The sequence below is a fragment of the Stomoxys calcitrans genome, chromosome 5 (genome assembly GCF_963082655.1).
Source record: "Stomoxys calcitrans chromosome 5, idStoCalc2.1, whole genome shotgun sequence".
NCBI lineage: Eukaryota > Metazoa > Arthropoda > Insecta > Diptera > Muscidae > Stomoxys > Stomoxys calcitrans.
In genome coordinates, this window is record NC_081556.1 from 88099739 (window position 1) to 88121308 (window position 21570).

The following is a 21570-nucleotide window of genomic DNA, read 5'->3' on the forward strand; positions in this document are numbered from 1 at the left end:
GACATTCCGATTCGAACTAGCCATGTCCGTCCGTCTGTCGAAATCACGATAGCGGTCGAACGCGTAGAGCTAGACGCTTGAAATTTTGCATAGATACTTTATATTGATGTAGGTCGTTGTGGATTGCAAATGGGCCATATCGGTTCAGATTTGGATATAGCTCCCATATAAACCGATCTCTCGATTTGACTTCTTGAGCCCATGGAAGCCACTATTTTTGTCCGATTTGGCTAAAATTTTGCACATAGTGTTCTGTTATGACTTCCAACAACGCTGTCATGTACGGTATAAATTGGTCAAGAACATGATATAGCCTGATATAGCTCCCATATAAACCGATCTCCCGATTTGACTTCTTGAGCGCCTGGAAGCCTCAATTTTCATCTGATTAGGCTGAAATTTTGTGCATGGTGTTCTGTTATGACTCCCTAAAAATTACGCCAGGTACGGTTCTAATCGGTTAAGAATATGATATAGCTCCCATATAAACCGATCTCCTGATTTGATTTCTTGAGCCATTACCAGCCGCTATTTATTTATTTATTTAAAAATTTGAAGGGCCCCAACACATGAAGGTTATATAGACCCTGTATAGTTCAAATTAATTATTTTGTGTTTTTAATTTACAGGATGTACATATTTTTACAATGCAATATTATACTAATGTACAAATTAAATCAAGTTATACATATTTATTTCTGTTAGAAATTTTTTAACGTTGTTGAAATTATTTACATTTGATAATATAGTGATGTCCTTTATATTATATTTATTTTTAGTAGGTAGAAATTTGTTACATGTGTTAAAAATATGATATATTGATAATAGTTGGCCACATTCGCAGCACGGTGGAGATGATTTTTCAATAAGATATTTGTGTGTTATAAGACAGTGTCCTATTTTTAGTCTATTTAATTTAACTAGATCTGTTCGTCGTAAGGACGGTTGGGTATATTTATATGGGATTTGATTTTGAATTTGAAATAATTTTGTTTGGTTATTAGAGGTCCAGTGATCGTTCCATAAGCCATGTAAGTATTTTTTGATCTGAGTCTTATAGTCCGCGGACTGAAATTTGAAGCCATAGTTGGTGTTTCCATTTAGTGCATCTTTTGCCAACTTGTCAACTTTTTCATTTTCTGTGATACCAAAGTGACTGGGAATCCACATAAATTCAATATTTTCATTAGGTATTCTTGATAATATGGTTCCTATTTGTTGAATAATTTGGTTTCTACTAAAAGGGTTTACCAGCCGCTATTTTTATCCGATTTGGCTCAAATTTTGCATATAGAGTTTGTTATGACTCTCATAACTGCGCCAATTGGAGTGAAATTTTGCATATCGTGTTCTGTTACGACTATCAATAGACTACGGTCTAATTCGGTCTTTAACTAGATGTAGCTCCCATATTTTGGCAGAATCCATGGTGGTGGGTTCCCAAGATTCGGCCCGGCCGAACTTAGCACGCTTTTACTTGTTCTTCCTTTTATGACCTGTATATTATTCTCTTTTCCTTCTTCTACATTCTGTTCTTCTAGTCATCTTTGCGTAAACCATTCCCCCCATATCGGCTCACCTATTGAGGTTTTCTATTCTGATTACCCTAGTATTCAGTAGACTTACTTCAAGTCCTGTCATACGGTTATTTGGATTCATCCCCATTTTCGAACAGTAGTTGATAAGAAACTTATTAAAACAACGAGCAAGCCAGCTACCAAAGGCAATCACAAATTGTTATGAATAACACAAATTCGCAAAAGTGTAAACAAAATTTTTCACAGACCAAATGGAAGCGTTCTCACATAGAATGGAACTCCGGCGGTAAGCCGATTTCACTTTCATTCATTGCACCTGTGGTGGGGTGCGAAGATTCACCCAAAAGCCCAAAACATACTCGTACGAGTGTCATTAAAAACAGATAACACCATACAATGGGGACTGATAAGCTGGTCAGTATGATACAGATAACACTGGAAAACTGTATCGCCTCTGATATCACCCACCCAAAAGGTCTGAACACATTTCGACTCATGGCGAAAGTGTCCTTACAGATCTGAACTAAATCATTTTGGCTTTAGTATTCGAAGAGTATTGAAAGAGTTCGGTTCGTGTAACATTCGAAGCTTCGACGCAGTTCAAGAAAGAGTACAAAAAGTTTCAACTATTCATTGCATTCGTTAATGATTGTCGAATCAAACACCAATGTATTATAAAATCCTTTCGATAATTGATTTTTATAGCAAAAAAAGAAGTCATATGTGTTTAAAAGTTTTTGAAATAAACGCTCAATTAGATTGAAAGAGTGTCAAATTTAGAGAGAAAATATTTTAGACTCTATCTGAAAATAGAAAACAACTTTTACATTTTGTTTAATTTGTATAAAATGCTTATAAAGCATTTTTTTATATGTGTGTGTTTACATATTTTTGGAGGTTTTGGTTGTGTCCTGTGCTCTGAAACTGAAAACTCTTCAAATAAATTGCAAATTTGGAAGAATGTAGTCAAACTAACGGATACTTTGTTGGAAGCAAAGTGAGTAAAAATGAAAGTAAAAGTTAAAGGAACTTGTTCCCTTCTAGAATTCTTTCAAAATCCCGCAGAATAAAATTTGTGGTGATTAACAAAAGTTTTTAAAAGCTTTTTTCTGTTTGGTTGAAAGCTTCTTTGGGTATGCAGTTATTGAACTGGACTTGCCTAGTAGTGTAGTAGGTGTACAATGACGATGAACTTTTTATGGCCTAAAGCCAATATAAACAAATGGTAGGTGAACATATCTTCATTTTATTGGCCATTTCGCATGTAATTGCGTTGTTCATTTTATACAAGAAATTAGAGAAAACAAGCTGTTTTTATTATGAGTAAATAAACTACATGTGCGCCATAAAACTATTAACAGTTTCTTAGAAATGCACAAATGCGTACAACTTGCTTGTGATGAAAAATGATACATTTTTAAGGATGATTTCCAATATACCCACGCATAGTGGAATAGAACCGAAAAGAAGTAAAAAGGCGTTAAGTTCGGCAGGGCCGAACTTTGGATACCCACCACCTGGGGTATATATGTCAACCACCTTTCATCAAAATCCGGTGAAAATTGCATACCTTATGTCCCATATCAGTTATATCAAAATATGTTCCGATTTGGACCAAATACTAATAAGTACAGTAGCTATATCTGAAAATAAACCGATCTAAACCATGTACGATGATGTTGAAAAGCCTTACATAAGTCACTGTGTCAAATTTCAATGAAATCGGATTATAAATGCGCCTTTTATGGGGCCAAGACTTTAAATCGAGATATCGGTCTACATGGCAGCTATATCCAAATCTGGACCGATTTGGGCCAAGTTGCATAAAAATGTCGAAGAGCCTAACACAAAGCACTGTCTCAAATTTCGGCGAAATCGGACAATAAATGCGCCTTTTATGGCCCCAAAACCTAAAACCTAGATATCGGTCTATATGGCAGCTATATCCAAATCTGGACCGATCTGTGCGATATTGCAGAAGTATGTCAAGGGGCTTAACTTAACTCACTGTCTGAAATTTCGGCGACATCGGACAATAAATGAGCATTTTATGGGCCCAAAACCATAAATCAAGAAATCGGTCTATATGGCAGCTATATCCAAATCTGGACCGATCTGAACCAAATTGAAGAAAGATGTCGAAGGGGTTAACACAACTCACTGTCCCAAATTTCAGCAAAATCGGATAATAAATGTGGCTTTATGGGCCTAACACCATAAATCGGAGGATCGGTCTATATGGCAGCAATATCCAAATCTGAACCGATCTGGGCCAAATTAGCGAAGGAAGTCGAAGGGCCTAACACAACTCACAGTCCCAAATTTTAGCGAAATCGGATAATAAATGTGGCTTTTATGGGCCTAAGACCCCAAATCGCCGGATCGGACTATATGGCAGCTATATCCAAATCTGGACCGATTTGAGCCAAATTATAGATAGATGTTTAGGGGCTCAATTTAACTCACTGTCGCAAATTTCAGCAAAAAAAGAATCTGTTTCAAAGTTTCAACTCAATATCGCTATTTTTAAAAACTGTAGAGTGATTTCAACAGACAGACGGACAGACGGGCGAACATGTCTAGATCGTCTTAGATTTTTACGCTGATCAAGAGTATATATACTTTATAGGGTCGGAAATGGATATTTCGATGTGTTGCAAACGGAATGACAAAATGAATATACCCCCATCCTTCGGTGGTGGGTATAACTAGTAAAAGCAAGTAAAAAGGCCAAGTGGTGGATACCCACTACATCGGGTATATATGCTAACCACCTTTCGTCATAATCCGGTGAAAAATGCTTAATGTATGCCCCCATGGCAGCAATATCGAAATATGGTCCGATTTTGACTTAATTTGGGTGATCTAATAAGTACAAGTCATTGTTCAATTTTGTAGAACAAAATATTGGTTTTTTATACCCTCCATCATAGGATGGGGGTATACTAATTTCGTCATTTGATTTGTAACACATCGAAATATGCGTCTGAGACCCCATAAAGTATATTTATATTGTTGATCGTCATGCCATTTTTAGTCGATCTAGCCATTTCCGTCCGTCTGTTCGTCCGTCCGTCTGTCTGTCGAAAGCACACTAACTTTCGAAGCAGTAAAGCTAGCCGCTTGCACAAATACTTTGTTTAGTGTAGGTCCGTTGGGATTGTAAAAGGGCCAAATCGGTCCATGTTTTGATATAGCTGCCATGAAACCGATCTTGGGTCTTGACTTCTTGAGTCTCCAAGGGGCTCATTTCTTACCCGATTTGACCAAAATTTTGCACGTGGTGTTCCGGTATCACTTCCAACAACTACGCTAATTTTGGTTTAAATCCGTCCATGTTTTGATATAGCTGCCATGTAAACCGATCTTGGGTCTTGACTCTTGAGCCTCTAGAGGGCGCAATTCCCGTCGGATTTGACTGAAACCACCACTGACGTGGTGTTTTGGTATCACTTCCAACAACTGTGTTAAGTATGATTCAAATCGGTTCATAAGCTGGTATAGCTGTCAAATAAACCGATCTTGGATCTTGAATTCTTGAGCCGCTAGAGGGCGCAATTCTCAACCGATTTGGCTGAAATTTATCATGAGGTGTTTTGTTAAGACTTCCAATAACTGTGCTAAGTATGGCGCAAATCGGTATATAACCTGATGCAGCTGCCATATTAACCGATCTGGGATCTCGACTTTTTGAGCCTCTAGAGGGCGCAATTCTCATCCGATTTGGCAGAAATTTTGTACAACAGCTTCTCTAATGACCTTCAACATACGTGTCTAATATGGTCTGAATCGATCAATAGCTTGATACAGCTTCTATTTACCGATTTTGCTTCTTGAGCCCCAACAAGGCGCAATTCTTATCCAAATGAACTGAAAATTTACACAATGACTTCTACAATGTTCAGCATTTATTTATGGTCCGAATCGGACAATAACTTGATATAGGTATATAAGATTCGGCCTGGCCGAACTTAGCACACTCTTACTTGTTGATATCTGTAGGGCGGAGGACTCCTCCCTAATTTTCAGAAACGCCAAATCTCGGAGATGGTTGATGCGATTTACTTTACGCTCTTTCTTCTTTTGGTAACTATATCCAAATAAAGACCGATCTGAACCATTTACGACGCGGATGTCGAAAATCCTAACATAAGTCACTGTGTCAAATTTTATGGGGCCAAGATTTAAATTAGGAGATCGGTCTATATGGCAGCTCTTTAAAAATCGGAACCGATCTGGGCCAAATTGAAGAGGGATGTCGAAGGCCCTAACACAACTCACTGTCCCAAATTTTGGCAGAATCGGATAATAAATGTGGCTTTTATGGGCCTAAGTCCTTAAATCGGCTGATCGGTTTATATGGGGGCTATATCAATATAAAGTCCGATATAGCTTATCTTTGAACTAAACCTACCTATGAACAAAAAGAATCTGTGCAAAGCTACAGCTCAATATCTCTATTTTTAAAGACTGTATTATGACCCGGCACCCAAACGATGCGGATTTTGCCATCCTCAGAGAAGGCGTTAATCTCCTTCTTACACTGCAAGACTGTTAGTGACCTTACCTTCCTGGTTGTTATTGCCCTTAGGGCAATTTTACTGTCGGTAAAGATGTTCACACTCGACGTCCTCGCGTTAGCACCACACCACTTTACGCATTCTGTGATCGCCCGGATCTTCGCCTGCAGGACCGCACTATGGTCAGGCAGTCTAAAACAGATCTCAGTCCCTGGGTTCTCAATGTAGACCCCAGGCCCACTCCGTCTTCTAGCTTTGATCCATCCGTGTAACATGATCTTCCAGATGGCAATACTAGGGTTCATTCAATCCATGACTGTGTCCATGGTAGCAGTGCCTCGCACTCGACTTCAAAGTTCATCTCAGGTACCTGATCGGAAACCTCTTCCCTTCCTTTCAGGTTTTCTATCGTCGCCTCGATGAGCTTCTCCCATCCTCAATCCATTCTTCCATCGCCTTAAGTCTTATAGCCGCAGTGGCTGCCTCACGCTTAATCTGTATGTCGATGGGTCGGATATCTAGAATAGTCTCCAGTGCCCTAGTGGGCATGGTCCTCATCGCTCCGCCTATGCGAAGACAACATATTCTCTGAACCTGTTGTATGGTCCTTATGTCGCACTTTTTCTACATAGCAGTCCACCAAACTACAGAGGCGTAAGTAAGTATTGTTCTAATCACGCTCCTGTAGAGCCAGTGGGCTATCCTCGGATTCAGGCCCCATTTCGAGCCAGCCTACAGCCCATCTACATAGTGCCCAACATCTGTTAGCCTTCTCAGTACGCTCCTGAATGTGACACTTCCAATTCAGTTTCCTGTCCAAGATCATACTTAAGTATCTGACCTTCTCAGATATCGAAGTCGTCATATTGAGGAAACGTGGTGCGTTAAATTGCCCCACCTTCGCCTTTCTCGTGAACAGGCAGATTTCAGTGTTCTCTGGGTTAACATTGAAGCCCCTAGGTCCAGCCCAGTCGTGTGCCATATGCAAGACCCTTTCGGTCTCACTGCATAGCTGCTTCAGATCCTTACCTATTCGAAGTGTTATTAGATCGTCTGCGTAACAGACGGGTTCAAATCCCTCCAGTGTCACCATCCGTAATGGGTAATTTATGCTGGTCACCCATAGGAGTGGCGATAAGATGTCGTCTGTGACATGTCCTGTGCCACTTTCTTCACTTCTTATATTTATACCATGAGCCCCTTCAATGTCAATGCATACCGCCATACCATACCGTTTTGGCGGTAAGGATTCTTCTATTTTATGCACAACCTCCTGCAGGGCAGTCTCCAGCGACCTTCCCTTGACATAGGCATGCTGTTTGCATTTGAGCAGTTCGCTGGATGTCCTACTCTTTACCATGGTGTTTACAATACGTTCCATGGTTTTGAGTAGAAAGGACGTGAGGCTTATGGGTCTGTAGGCCTTTGGTGTCGCATAATTTGCCTTGCCGGGCTTGGATATAAACAACACCCTTGCCAGGCTTTCGGAGTATATGAAGGTCCTAGGCACGCTGTGGAAATTTTGGCCAGATGAAGCGCCAAATAGTCTGCCTCTTTCTGTAGTAACGCCGGAAATATTCCATCAGGTCCGGGTGACTTAAATGGTTTGAAGCTCCTCAAGGATTCCTTCACCATAAATTCCGTAATTGTAAACCTTCGATCAACGTCATTATTCCAAGATTCGGGTGTCTCCGTGAGTCCTGTCGTATCTTGTGGAAAATGGGTTTTTATCAAAAGCCTCAACATGTTCTCCGTTGTCCCTGCTCTTATTCCCAAGTCGTCTACTAAAGTTTCAGTTTGGACATGGGGTTTTGAGAGAATTTTTTTAATCTTGGCCACTTTATGAGCGCAAAAGCTTCCAGATGGCACGTTTTGCCGCTCTGATAATTTTATTGTATTCCTTGAGCCGCGTGTAATACACATCCCAATATACTTCCGCTTTTTTACGATGTGCTCCGTTATAAAGTCTGCGGACCTCTTTCCCAGTGTTGCGAATCTCCGCTGACATCCAGGGATTTTCTTGGGCTGATTTCCTTTCCCTAAGAGGACAAATATCTTCGAAGGACCCAACCAGTGCAGTCGTAATCCTGTTGACATTTTCGTAATCTCTTCTATGCTTGGACAATCTAAATTATCTTGCCCAAGTCTTCTTCTGAGTAGTCTTGCGAATTTTGTCCAGTTGGTTTTCAACTTATTCCGGAAGCTTATCGGATTCAGCTCTGGCAGTGCTATTCTAAACCTAATGTAGCGATGGTCAGAGAAAGAGTGCATCATGGAGACCCTCCAATCCTGAACCTCATCGATCAGTTTTTCTGAACATATCGTCACATCTAATATCTCCTCCCTAATCTTATTAACAAAGGTAGAGGTGTTACCAATATTCACTGTTATTAGGTCGGTAGTATTCAAGAACTCTGCCAGGGTTTGCCCCGCTTATTAGTGTTGGTATCACGAGCTGTGGTTAGAGTACGCATCGCACCCTATTAGTCCTCGTTTACTGTCTGTTTTGCTTTCTTACCAGCCGTTGCAGCTCCGGCGTATGCTCCACCGTCGCACCTCTGTTGCATCCGACGTTGACAACCGACGTTGTTCCGGGTCGTCCATGGCTCCTGAGTGAAGGCAATATGAATCTTGCCCTTGCTGATTTTCTCCATCAGAGCGTAAGTGGTGGAGCATTAGTTGGTTATGCAGATTCGGTGGAGGTTTATCAGGATAACCTCAATCATTGGTCCTCCAGTAAATAGGCTTCTTAGGAATGAGTGATGATCTCATCCTTCGCTCCCTGCTCATTAGGCTGCATTAACTTTCTTGTCACTGCAATGTCTGATGTTTTCGTATTCGGTTCTTTGCCTAATCTTCCAAATCTTTTTAAAGTCGGTAATGGTTCCATCGTCGGGTCCCTGCTCGTTAGGCTTATTAAGTTTCCTGTCCCTGCACTGCCTGTTGTTTCAATACTAGGATCTTTGCCTATCTAAGTCTTCCAAATCTTAAGTTAATGGGTTTCTTGGGAGTAGGTGACGGTTCCACCGTCGGCTCACTGTTAGACTGCATTGAGACTCCTGTCGCTGAATTGCCTGATGTTTCAATATTAGGATCCTTACCTATCCTAGTCTTCCGAATCTTAAAATCGGTGATGGGTCAGTCGTCGGTACCCTGTTCGTTAGGCTGTGTTGGTTCTCTCGCCGCTGCACTGCCTGTTGTTTTAGTATTAGGATTTTTCCTAGTCTTCCCAATATTAGGAGTGACGGTGATTGTCTCGTCGTTAGCCCCCTGTTTGTTGGGCGGCCTGATGTCGCAATATGAGGATTTTTGCCTATCCTAGTTTTCCTAATCTTGAAAAAAAACATCCTTGCTCCCGTAGTTTCGAGATTTCTGTTAACAAATGACCATTTTATTGCATTATTACTTCAAATCGGACGCACATATATATTGGAGCTATATATAAATCTGAACCGATTTTTAACAAATTCAATAGGCTTCATCTCTAGGCCGAAAAACATGCCTGTACCAAATTTTAAGACGATCGGACGAAAATTGCTGCCGGTACTTTGTACACAAACTAACATGGACAGACAGGCGGACATAGCTAAATCAAATCAGTAAGTGATTTTGTGTCGATCGGTATACTTATCAATGGGTCTATCTCTCTTTCTTCTGGGTGTTACAAACAGTTATAATACCCTTTACCACAGTAGTGGTGCAGGGCATAAAAACTTGTATTAAGTACTTGGGGTTTAGCCAGGCACGGGGGTCTGCCATACTTGTCAGTATTTATTCCTTTCCTTGTGATTTTTCCTTTTTTATACCCACCACCATAGAATGGGGGTATTGTGGGGGTACACCTCAAAATATTGATCTAGGACCCCATCATATATAAAAAATTTAATTTGTGTTTGTTTGTTTGTATGTTTGTTTGTCGGTTTGTTTGTTTGTTCGGTATAGACTCAAAAATGGCTGAAATTTTCACGGATTGTGTAGGTTGGTCTGAACGGAAACATAGGCTATATAATTTTTTATATCGGAAGGGGGGCGGACCCTCCCACTTAACCCCAAAATGCAAATGATAATTTTGTCCATAAACATTCTACTAAGGAACAGGGGAAAACTTCTCACATATCAATGAGTGCAGTCCGATTCAATGAGGGGCCTCCTTTTATAGCCGAGTCCGAACGACGTGCCACAGTGCGACACCTCTTTTGAGAGAAGTTTTACATGGCATAGTACCTCACAAATGTTGCCAGCAATAGGAGGACAAAACCACCGCTGAAAATTTTTTCTGATGTTCTCGCCAAGATTCGAACTTAGGCGTTCAGCGTCATAGGCGGACATGGTAACCTCTGTGCTACGGTGGCCTCCCTAACCCCAAAAGTACTACCCAAAAATAAAAGCGGACCGATCGGGACAATATGGAACTCAAATAAAAGGTATTTGGGAGTAGATAACGAATATGGTCAGGATGTAGGAATAGGCTTTATAATTTACCCAAAAAACACCACCCAAAATCAAAAGTGAACTGATAAGGACAATATGGGTATCAAAAGGAAAGGATGCGGGAGTAGATAACGAATCTGGTATATAAATTCATGTCAAAGTATAGAGAGTCCCTCACAAAAACGCCCAAAATGAGCACATTAGCCAATCACGGATGTATACTACTCGGATCCGCAAAACGGCAGAACCGATTTTCTCAAATTTCGTTCGGACCCTCCCCCTAATGCCAAAAACACATCCCAAAATCAAAAGTGGACCGATCGAGACAATTGGAGAGTAGAATACGAATATTGCCCCAACCCCAAAACTCCCCCAAACAGACATATTGGACCGTCAGTTCAATATTGGGGTCAAATGAAAGGTATTCGAGAGTAGATTTCGAATCTGGCATACAAAATCATATCGAAGTATAGAGGGCCACACCACCCCTCAAAAACGCCATTAGGCCCATTATGATTACATGATACTTGGCTGAACCGATTTTCTTAAAATTTTCATAGATTGTGTACGTTTTTCTGGAAGAAACATAGGCTATATAATTTTTAGATATCGGGGGGAGGGTCCCCGTACCCCAAAAACGCCACCCATATCCGAAAGTGGTCCTATGGACACAATAAGGGTATCAAATGAAAGGTATTGGAGACCAGAAAACGAATATGGTATTAAAATTTGAATCCAAGTACCCAGCGGCCCCCCCACGCCAAAACTTCTCTAAACAGACCCTCCCCCTAATGCCAATCCTGATATAGCTCCCATATAAACCGATCTCCCGATTTGACTTCTTGAGCACCTGGAAGTCGCAATTTTCATCCGATTTGGCTGAAACTTTGCACGTGATATTTTGTTATGACTTCCAACAACTGATCCAAGTACGGTTCAAATCGGTCTATAATCTGATATAGCTACCATTTAAACCGATTTCCCGATTTGACTTCTTGAGCCCCTGGAAGCTGCAATTTTTTGTCCGATTTGGGTTAAGTTTTGCACGAAGTGTTCTGTTACGACTTCCAACAACTGTGCAAATTTTTGTCCGATTTGGCTGGAATTTGGAACAAAGTGTTCTGTTATGACTTCCAACAAATGTGTTTAGTACGGTCCAAATAGGTCAAGCTGATGTAGCTTCCGTGTAAACCTGTTTCTCATTGATCCTTGTTCGGTTCCTAGAGCTTTTATTTTTGCTGGTTTGACAGAAGTTTGGTATGTAGAATAAAATTATGCCCTTCAACTAAAATTTTTTGTATAAATTTATGCCCTTCAACTAAAATTTTTTTTGTATACATTTTTAGCAGAATTCCTTCGTGATGGGTTCCCATGGTTCGGCCCGGCCGAACTTAACAGGGTTTTTACTTGTTAATTGTTACATTCATTACAAGTTTTTTTTGCCCTCTTCCAGTCCTTACATCAACATCACAATTTCGACATTTCCCCCCAACTGTGTGCAGATGCTTTGTAAATTTGTATGTTTTAATGGAAGATCGAGCGAAATTGAATATGACATCAATTTTGTGGCCGTAAAAAATGTAAGTTGGTTCTATTGGAAAGTACTCCTGTTGCAATTAAAAAAAACCCCTACATTTTAGAATATCAGCTGTAATCGCATTGAGGAGTTACGCCTGTACAGCTATGAATTTCCTAACAACACAATCCACTACGGGTTCTTGGGTGACTACAGGGACAAGGTGGAAATTCTTTATTTGGCCTCTTCGAACATAAGCGACGTGGCGGCGGGTGCCTTTGCCAATGGAGTCTTTCAGAAAATCTATTTTGAGAATTTGAAATTGGTGCAGATGCGAAAAGACTTCTTTGAGGGCATATCAAAGGATTTCCAATCATTATCTGTAATCCAGAGAGAGGATCCTCTTAGTTTCGTAAACGGCGACTTTTTGGATTATGTCAAGTATGACATTAAATATCTGACAATGCAGGTGGGCCTGTTCTGTGTGCAAAATATGACGGGAAGCGAGAATCTGCTCAGCAATTTGGTTTATGTGGATTTCAGTTACAATAATTTTGGCAGCAGCCTCACCGACGCCAAGTTTAGCAAATTGTCCATGGTGGAGCACATGGACCTGTCGCATTCCAACTTGGAATTTCTGCCGGCCTATATATTTGCTGGCTTCACCTCCACCCTGGAGTATTTGGATTTGTCGCATAACAAGTTGAAGACCATTACGCGCACTATCTTCGGATGGCATGAAATACCGAGGGATATGAAAATTTACGCCAACGACAATGAGTGGGAGTGCTCGTGTAGCCTGCAAAAGGACATGAAGGATATTTTTGTTTACCAGACCACAAAACTGGTGTGCTCCGATCCGCAGGCCTATGCCAATTGGGATGTGTTTGATGACCGCATATGTGAGGCAAATGCGGTTGAGATAACCACAACCACGTCCAAGTATATTCTGAGTTCTTTACCTCCCATACATGATTATGAGTTTGACAGGGTTTCTTCAAGAACAACGACTACGGAGCTCATAATCACCACAACACCCTCTGAAGACTCATCAATACCATCGTCCACACCCGGCCTGGTAGAATTGAGATGTTCAACGGGTATGCAAAAGGATGATTATGTCAAACAACATTTGAAATGGCCTTTGGTGGACTTCACGCTACGTCTTAGGGATGAATTAGAAGTGGATGTTATCATAGATAGCTCTGAGAGCAGTTTAATTTCATCGGGCTCCTCCAGTTCTTCATCATCGCAAGAGATGCTTAGCGAGACTATTGGACTGATTTGGTTCAACAAGGTCACCACTCAATATCAGAAAATGGAAGTCAACTACAAAGAATATGGGCTAGGCTGTTACAAATCACTATCCTCGGTGACCACGGTCAGCGAATTGATACCCAATATGGCCTATACATTTTGCATGGTGCTGCACGATCAAACGACCATATCGCCTTTCAACTGCAAATCTATACAAGTGGGTAGTAATTTGTCCATTCAGAGCAGTGCTTGGATTACCCGCGACATGAAGGTCACTGGCTTATCTCTGGTTGTATTCGGAATTGTCATTTTCTCATTTGCTGGTATTCTTATGATCTATTTGTTGCTGAAACATAAACCGATTCTTTTAAAGGGCAGCAAACGGGTCACCATGGCAAGCTGCCATAGCGGTGACATTGTGGTAATGCCACGGGCGAAATCGATTAAATCTATAAAGGAAAAGGAAAGCCAATTGGCGATAAAAAGGTAAGAGGAGTATAAGAAATTTCTTTAGTATGAGACAAAAACTTAATCGAATGGATTCTTTAAGGAAATGATTCAGTGTTGTAGAAATATGATCGAGATCTTTCTTAACAAGAGGATCATTTAGACAATGTTTAGTTCGCTGTGATGTCACACTTAGCGACAGATCGAAGACTCTTGTGGGAGTCGAATTCACGACTCCCTACCAGGTATGGCGAGCTCGCTACCGAGGTGATATGCTTGATAAAGTCAAATAGGGGGTGGATTTTTAAGTGACGACATGTACATGGTGGAAAGGGGGCATGCGCAAACTTCATTAAACGATTTTTACCACTTTACATGGACTAATCCATGCAAAGTCACTAGAATAACTAATAAAACAAGTAAAAGCGTGCCAAGTTCGGTCGGGCCGAATCTTATATACCCTCCACCATATCTTTTTAGGCAAAACAAGTTAAAGTGTCCGATTCGGTGCTCAAGAAGCAAAATCGGGAGATCAGTTTATATGGGAGCTGTGTCAAGTTATAGATCGATTCAGACCATATTGCACACGTATGTTGAAGGCCTTGGGAGAAGCCGTTGTACAAAATCTGTGCCAAATCGGATGAGAATTGCGCTCTCTAGAGGCTCAAGAACTCAAGATCCCGGGTGGTTTATATGACAGCTATATCAGGGTATCGACCGATGTGAACCACATTTAACATAAATGTTGGAAATGATACCAAAACACCACGTGCAAAATTACAGCCAAATCGGATAGGAATTGCGCCTTCTAAAAGCTCAAGAAGTCAAGACCCAAAATCGGTTTATATAGGAGCTATATCAGGTTATGGACCGATCGCACAGTTGTTGAAAGATATATCAAAACACTATGTGCAAAATTTCAGTCAAATTGGATGAAAATTGTTATGGACCGATTTGGACCATACATCGCACGGTTGTTGGAAGTGATGTCAACACACTATGTGCAAAATTTCAGTCAAATCGGATAAGAATTCCGCCTTCTAAAAGCTCACGAAGTCTGGGTCTTGACTTCGACATTTTAAGTCGAACTAGCCATGTCCGTCAGTCTGTCCGTCCGTCCGTCCGTCTGTCTGTCGAAAGCACGCTAACTTTTGAAGGAGTAGAGCTAGCCGCTTGAAATTTTGCACAAATACTTCTTATTAGTGTAGGTCGGTTGGGATTGTAAATAGGCATTATCGGTCCACGTTTTTGTATAGCTGCCATATAAACCGATCTGGGGTTTTGAGTTCTTGGGCCACTAGGGGACGCAATTATTATCCGATTGGAATGAAATTTTGCAAAACGTGTTTTGTTATAATATCCAACAACTGTGCCAAGTATGGTTCAAATCGGTGCATAACCTGATATAGCTGCCATATAAACCGATCTGGGGTCTTGAATTCTTGAGCCTCTAGAGGTCGCAATTATTATCCGATTTGCCTGAAATTTTGTACGACGGATCCACTCATGACCACCAACATACGTGTTTATTATGGTCTGAATTGGTCTGTTGCCTGATACATCTCCCATAAAAATCAATCTCTCTAGTTTACTCCTTGATCCCCCAAAAGGGCACAATTCTTATCCGAATTGGCTGACATTTTACACAGGTCTCCAACATATAATTTAATTGTTGTCCGAACCGGACCATATCTTGATATCGCTCTAATAGCAGAGCAAATCTTTTCTTTTATCCTTTTTTTGCCTAAGAAGAGTTGCCGGGAAAAGAACTCGACAAATGCGATCCATGTTGGAGGGTATATAAGATTCGGCTTGGCCGAACATAGCACGCTCTCACATGTTTTAACTGATTTTGCTGAAATTTGAGACAGTAAGTTGTGTAAGGCCACTCGACATCCTTTTTCGATTTGGCCTAGGCCGGATCAGATTTGGATATAGCTGCCATATAGGCTGATCTCTCCATTTAAGGCTTCGGGCCCATAAAAAGCTCATTTATTGTCCTATTTCGCTGAAATTTTGGACAATGAGTTGTGTTATGCCACTTGACTTCCTTCTTCGATTTGGTTCAAATAGCTCTGGATTTGGATATCGCTGCGATATAACCGACCTACCGATTTAAGGTCTTGGTCCCAGAAATGCCACATTTATTGTCCGATTTCGTTGAAATTTGGGACAATGAATTGTGATAAGCCCCTCGATATCCTTTTTATACCCACCACCAATGTAACACTTTCAAATATTCTTCTAAGACCTCATAAAGTATATATACTTTTGATCGTCTCGTCATTCTGAATCAATCTAGCCATGTCCATCCGTCCGACCGTTTGTCGAGATCACGATAGAGGTCGAGCGCGTAAAGCTTGCCGCTTGAAATTTTGCGCAGATATTTAATTTTGATTTAGGTCGTTTGGGATTGCAAATGGATCATATCGGTTTAGATTTAGATATAGCTCCCATATAAACCGATCTCCCGATTTGACTTCTTGAGACCCTGGAAGCCGAAATTTTTGTTCGATTTGGCTGAAATTGAGCATGTAGAGTTCTACTATGACTTGGACTACGGTCCAAATCAATCTGTAACCTGATATAGCTCCCATATAAACCGATCTTCAGATTTAAATTCTTGAGCCCCTGGAGACCGAAATTTTAGTCCGATTTGGATGAAATTTTGCATGTAATTTTCCTTTTTGACTACCAATAATTGTGCCAAGCACAATCCAAATCGGTCTATAACCTGATATAGCTCCCATACAAACGGATTTCCCAATTTGACTTCTTGAGCCCCTAGAAGCCACAATTTTCATCCGATTTGGCTGAAATTTTGCATGTTTTACTATGACTTCCAACCAAGTACGGTCCAAATCGGCCAAGAACCTTATATAGCCCCCATATAAACCGATCGCAATTTTCGTCCGATTTGGCGGTCTAAGGGCAACTATATCCAAATATAGTCCGACCTGAACCACATTTCACAGAAATGGGTAGAGTTCTTCCAGAACTCACTGTGCCAAATTTCATCGAAATCGGATGAAAAATTACCAATTTATTGCCTCAAGACTTTAGGGCTGGAGATTGGTCTATACAGCGGCTATATAAATATAACTAAAATCCGATTTTATGACATCAGAAGATCAGGTTTATATACAAAGAATACAAAATTATTAAACATTTTTTGGAAAATATTTGTATACCCAAGATATTGGCAAAATTATAAATACCCAGCTTTTGACTGGGTAAATTGACCTGGTAAATTGGGTAAATACCTGTGTATATACCTTTTGGATATTTAGCCATCGTCCATCTCTAGGTATTCCCCATACCGCAACAGTTTATCAGGGCCGTAGCTATATCCCTGCGTGGGTTTCGGCGCACAGGAGAGGTCGGAGTTTATGTCCTCGGTTGCTGGTTGTTCGGAGCTGAAAAAAAAAACGCGTCATCGCTCTAATTGGTGTTCGGGCGTTGTAAATTCCGAGGCGTCATCGTCCTCATCACTAATAACATGTTGTCACAATCTATGTCGGCTCCTCGTCTAGTTTTCACATCCATCAGCAAACCCAAAAAGAGTTTGCTGGTAAGTACATGGTCGATTTGATTACGGGTGTATCCGTCTGGTGATTCCCAATTATATTTGTGTATATTTTTATGGGGGAATTTTGTGCCTCCAATAAAGAGCAGGTTTATTGAGCAGAAATCAACCAATTTGTTGCCATTGTCATTCCTGGTATCCTTGCATTTCCATGATTGATTGTAGATCACTGTTGTTATGGCCCACCTTGGCATTGAAATTTCCAATAACAAGTTTAATGTTTCTTTTTGGTAGAGAGGGTGTCACTGAGTTGAGTTGGGAATAGAATTGATCCTTTGATTCGTCGTCATCGGGTTCGGTTGGCGCGTAGCATTCTACAAAGGATATCTTGCGGAATGACGCGTTCAGATATAACATTGTATGATAGAAGAGCTCGCTTTGCTTCTGGCGACAGTAAAAGACCCACCCCATTTATTCGGTAGATTTCATTGCCTAAAAAAATGCAGTGGTAGCCACCTTAAAGATCCATAGTTCCGGATTTCGGCCATCATAATTCACTTAACCGAGGATGTCTCGGTTGAAGTTTGACATCTCGTTCTGGATTTGGAAGTCTCGATGTCCCTGAGAGAGTTCTGACGTTCCATGTTGAAATCATAAACCGTTTTCTGAATCCATAGGTCGGTCATCGGGGAGTTGTCAGTTCAATTATTTTTTGTTGATGTTTTTGTAATCCTGATTTTTTTTTAGATGGATGGTGCCTAGTGCTGGGGCTGCCAGCGACCCACTATGCCGGGCTTTCTCGATGGCGAATCTTCTGAAGATCTGCAAGCGCCACCATTTCCTTTGTCTCATCCGCTGCCGACCCTATTGCATGAACCCATCATGATCGTATTCGGGCAAGCGGGAGACCCCCTGCTTGTGCTAACTTGTTGGAACGCCCCGCATATTTTATTTCTGTCGTACCCGTCATATCTGCGAGCATTCAAATATCCACCACCTGGGGAGAAGTCTGATGGGAGAAATAGCATGAAAATCCGCACGAATCACCGTAGGATGGGGCTATACTTATTTCGTCATTCCCTTTGTAACACATCGACATTGTTGACATTCCAAGTCAATTTAGCCATGCCCGTCCGTCTGTCAGTTTGTCTGTGTGTCGAAAGCACGCTAACCTTGAAGGAGTAAGAATACACGCTTGAAATTTTGCGCAAATACTTCCTATTAGTGTAGGTTGGTTGGGGTTGTGAATGGGTCCAATATGGGTCCACATTTTGATATTTCTGCCATATAAACCGATTCTCAAATTTAACTTCTTGACGATCTCGCCATGTCCGTCCGTTTGTCTGTTGAAATCACGCTACAGGCTTTAAAAATGAAGATAATTAACGGAAACCGTGCGCAGATTATTTTTTGTTCATAGGTAGGTAAAGTTCGAAGATGAGCAATATAGGACTATATCTAGATATAGCCCCCATATAGACCAATCTGTCAAATTAAGGGTATAGGCCACATTTTTTATCCATTTACTCTGAAATTCGGCGTAATGGTTTGCACTAGGCTCCTCGACATTCGTACTAAGTATGGTCAAGATCGGGTTATACTTGAATATAGCAGTCATATAGACTGATCTCTTGATTTTGGGTCTTGGGCCCATAAAAGGCGCATTTATTAACCGATTTCGTTGAAATTTGACACAGTGACTTTTGTTAGGCTTTTCAACAACCGTGCCGTAAATGGTTCAGATCGGTCTGTATTTGGATATAGCTGCCATATATACCGATTTCCTGATCTTAGTCCTTGGACCATACAAGCATCTTTTATTACCAAATTTCGCCGAAATGTGACACAGTGAGCTGTGCTAGACTCTACAACATCCGCGTTCAATATGGCTCCCATAGGTCTATATTATGATATAGCTGCCATAAAGCCCAATATTTTGTTCTACAAAATTGAACTGTGAATGGTATTTATTGTGCCACTCAATGTCCGTGCCGAATTGGTCCAAATCGGACCATATTTCGATATAGCTGCTATGCAAATTTTGCCCATGAACATTCCACTAAGGAACAGTGGCTAACTTCTCACATATCAATGAGTGCAGTCCGATTCAAGTTTAAGCTCAATGATAAGGGGCCTCCTTTTTATAACCGAGGCCGAACGGCGTGCCGCAGTGCGACACCTCTTTGGAGAGAAGTTTTACTTGGCAAAGTACCTCACAAATGTTGCCAGCATTAGGAGGGGAGAACCACCGCTGAAAATTTTTGAAATTTGTTTCCAAGTTTTGATATAGTTGCTATATAAACCGACTTTGGGTCTTGACTTCTAGAGGGCGCACTTCTTATCCGATTTGGCTGAAATTTTGCATCAAGTGTTCTGGTATGACTTCCAACAACTGTGTCAAGTATAGTCTATATCAGTGCATAACCTGATATAGCCGCCATATAAACCGATATCCCCATTAGACTTCTTAAGCCTCCAGAGGGCGCAATTCCTATCCGATTTGGCCGATTAGACTTCTTAAGTCTCTATAGGGCGCAATTCCTATCCGATTTGGCTGAAATTTTGCACTTGATGTTTTGGTATCACTTCCGACAGCTGTGCCAGGTATGGTCTAAATCGGTTGATAACCTGATATATCTGCCATATAAACCGATTTTGGGTCTTGACTTCTTGAGCTTTTAGAGGGCGTAAATCTTATACGATTTGGCAGCAATTTAGCATGACAATAACTGTGTCGAGTATGGTCTAAATCAGTTCATATCATGATGTGGACCGCCATATAAACCGATCTCCCGATTAGACTTCTTGAGGCCGCAATTCTTATCCAATATGGTTGAAATTTTGCATATGTCGTTCTGGTATGACTTCCAACAACTGTTCCAAGTATGGTCTATATCGGTCGATCTCCCAGTTTGACTTTTTTAGCCTCTGGAGGGCGCAATTATTACTCGATTTATCTGAAATTTGAGGAGTGGTGTTTTTCTATGACTGGCGATTTTCTATTGAAAAAAGTCATTCAAAGAACTTGACAAACGCGATCCATGGTGAAGGGTATATAAGATTCGGCCCGGCCTCATAATATGGTATTGAATACTTATAACAGATTTTCCGATTTTCTTACTCCCAATTTGACATCTTCAGATTATAGAGAATAAATATTTGACCCGATTTAGCTGAAATTAAGTAGTTTTCTAATATCAACTATATATTCCAATTCATTTTCAGCCCCCTTCCACATGACAGAGGACGTCGTAAATCCACCGAGAGCGTTGCCAGCTATCAGAGTTATATGAATGCCAATCTTTATGAAATCATACCGGCTTACACGCAAATTGAAAATAATAACAGCAATGGAACAGTGAATTCGGAATCTTCAACTGGCATTAAGATGCCAGCCTCAAATACATTACCGAATTCTGACATAGACAATGCTTATCTCACACCATTGCAGACTGTCTCAAGTACAGCAGATTTAATGAACTATGCCGAAATACCATATCGTTCGAAAAGAGTGTCCAATGATCCTCTTCCAGAAGTTCCAGCCGATCAAGAGCCATTTTATGGTGTTTCGCTTAAGGATAAGGGGTATCCAAACATTGGTGTTGTCTACATGCTAGATAGCCAAGTGTAGGTGATAGATGGAGAGTAGGGGGTTACCAATCATTGACGAATTTAATGTGAAATATTTCTTTTGGTATTTGATTTCTGTGGTGTTTTCGATATAAAAACAAAAGTGGTCTCTCCACTTAAAGTAAAATACATAAATCTAAATATTTGGCCATAAAATCGAGTTGTACTTTTACTGGTTTGTAATGTCTGTGGAAAACTCTATGTGTTTGTTAAAATTTGTTTAAACATCGACGGTAAGTACTATATTGTATATATTTAAGGCTTGTACAGAAGAAGTTCGCAATGGGGTGCGAACTTCAGTCAGTTACCATCATGCTCTGGTCTAGGGAGCAGCGGACCTTCGCCGTAGAGAGCTTCTTTTCTAACGGTCGCACACTTGTTGCTACATAACGTGCCTTCCTAGCTCGTTTAAAAGTTCCTCCTCACAGACTCGTTCCTAGCCGTTATACGATTCTATCACGGGTTAACTCATTTCGGGAGTGTGGAAGTGTCACTTAACCCAGAAATAGAACTCAACGGACCAACAAAGATCCAGAAAATATCGAAAGAGTGAGGCCGTCAGTTGTGCGTTCTCCCCAGCGTTTGGCTCGGTAACACGCTACTGCTATGGGAGTTTCTGCCACCACTGTTCGACGAATTCTCCATTAAGACCTTCAATTTCATCCCTTTAAATTGGCTGCTGAGCAAGAATTAGCCTGACAAACA

The 21570-nt window shown here is 40.9% G+C and overlaps 1 protein-coding gene across 1 annotated transcript; it reads left to right on the plus strand.

The window, feature by feature from the left end:
• The first annotated feature begins 1739 nt into the window (after positions 1-1739).
• On the plus strand, positions 1740-21006 carry LOC106088747 (uncharacterized). The gene is made up of 5 exons (XM_059369841.1): positions 1740-1824; positions 2436-2535; positions 11943-12069; positions 12130-13748; positions 20461-21006. Exons 1-5 carry the CDS (start codon positions 1740-1742, stop codon positions 20864-20866), a joined length of 2337 nt encoding a protein of 778 aa, XP_059225824.1. The 3' UTR covers positions 20867-21006.
• The last annotated feature ends 564 nt before the right edge of the window (positions 21007-21570 follow it).

Bases quoted from the DNA above. Each gene is read 5' to 3' on its own strand.
- LOC106088747 (XM_059369841.1), top strand. From the start codon at position 1,740: ATGAATAACACAAATTCGCAAAAGTGTAAACAAAATTTTTCACAGACC. The intron at 2,536-11,942 runs GTGAGTAAAAAT...GCCCTCTTCCAG, and splicing joins GATACTTTGTTGGAAGCAAA to TCCTTACATCAACATCACAA. The intron at 13,749-20,460 runs GTAAGAGGAGTA...ATTCATTTTCAG, and splicing joins AGCCAATTGGCGATAAAAAG to CCCCCTTCCACATGACAGAG.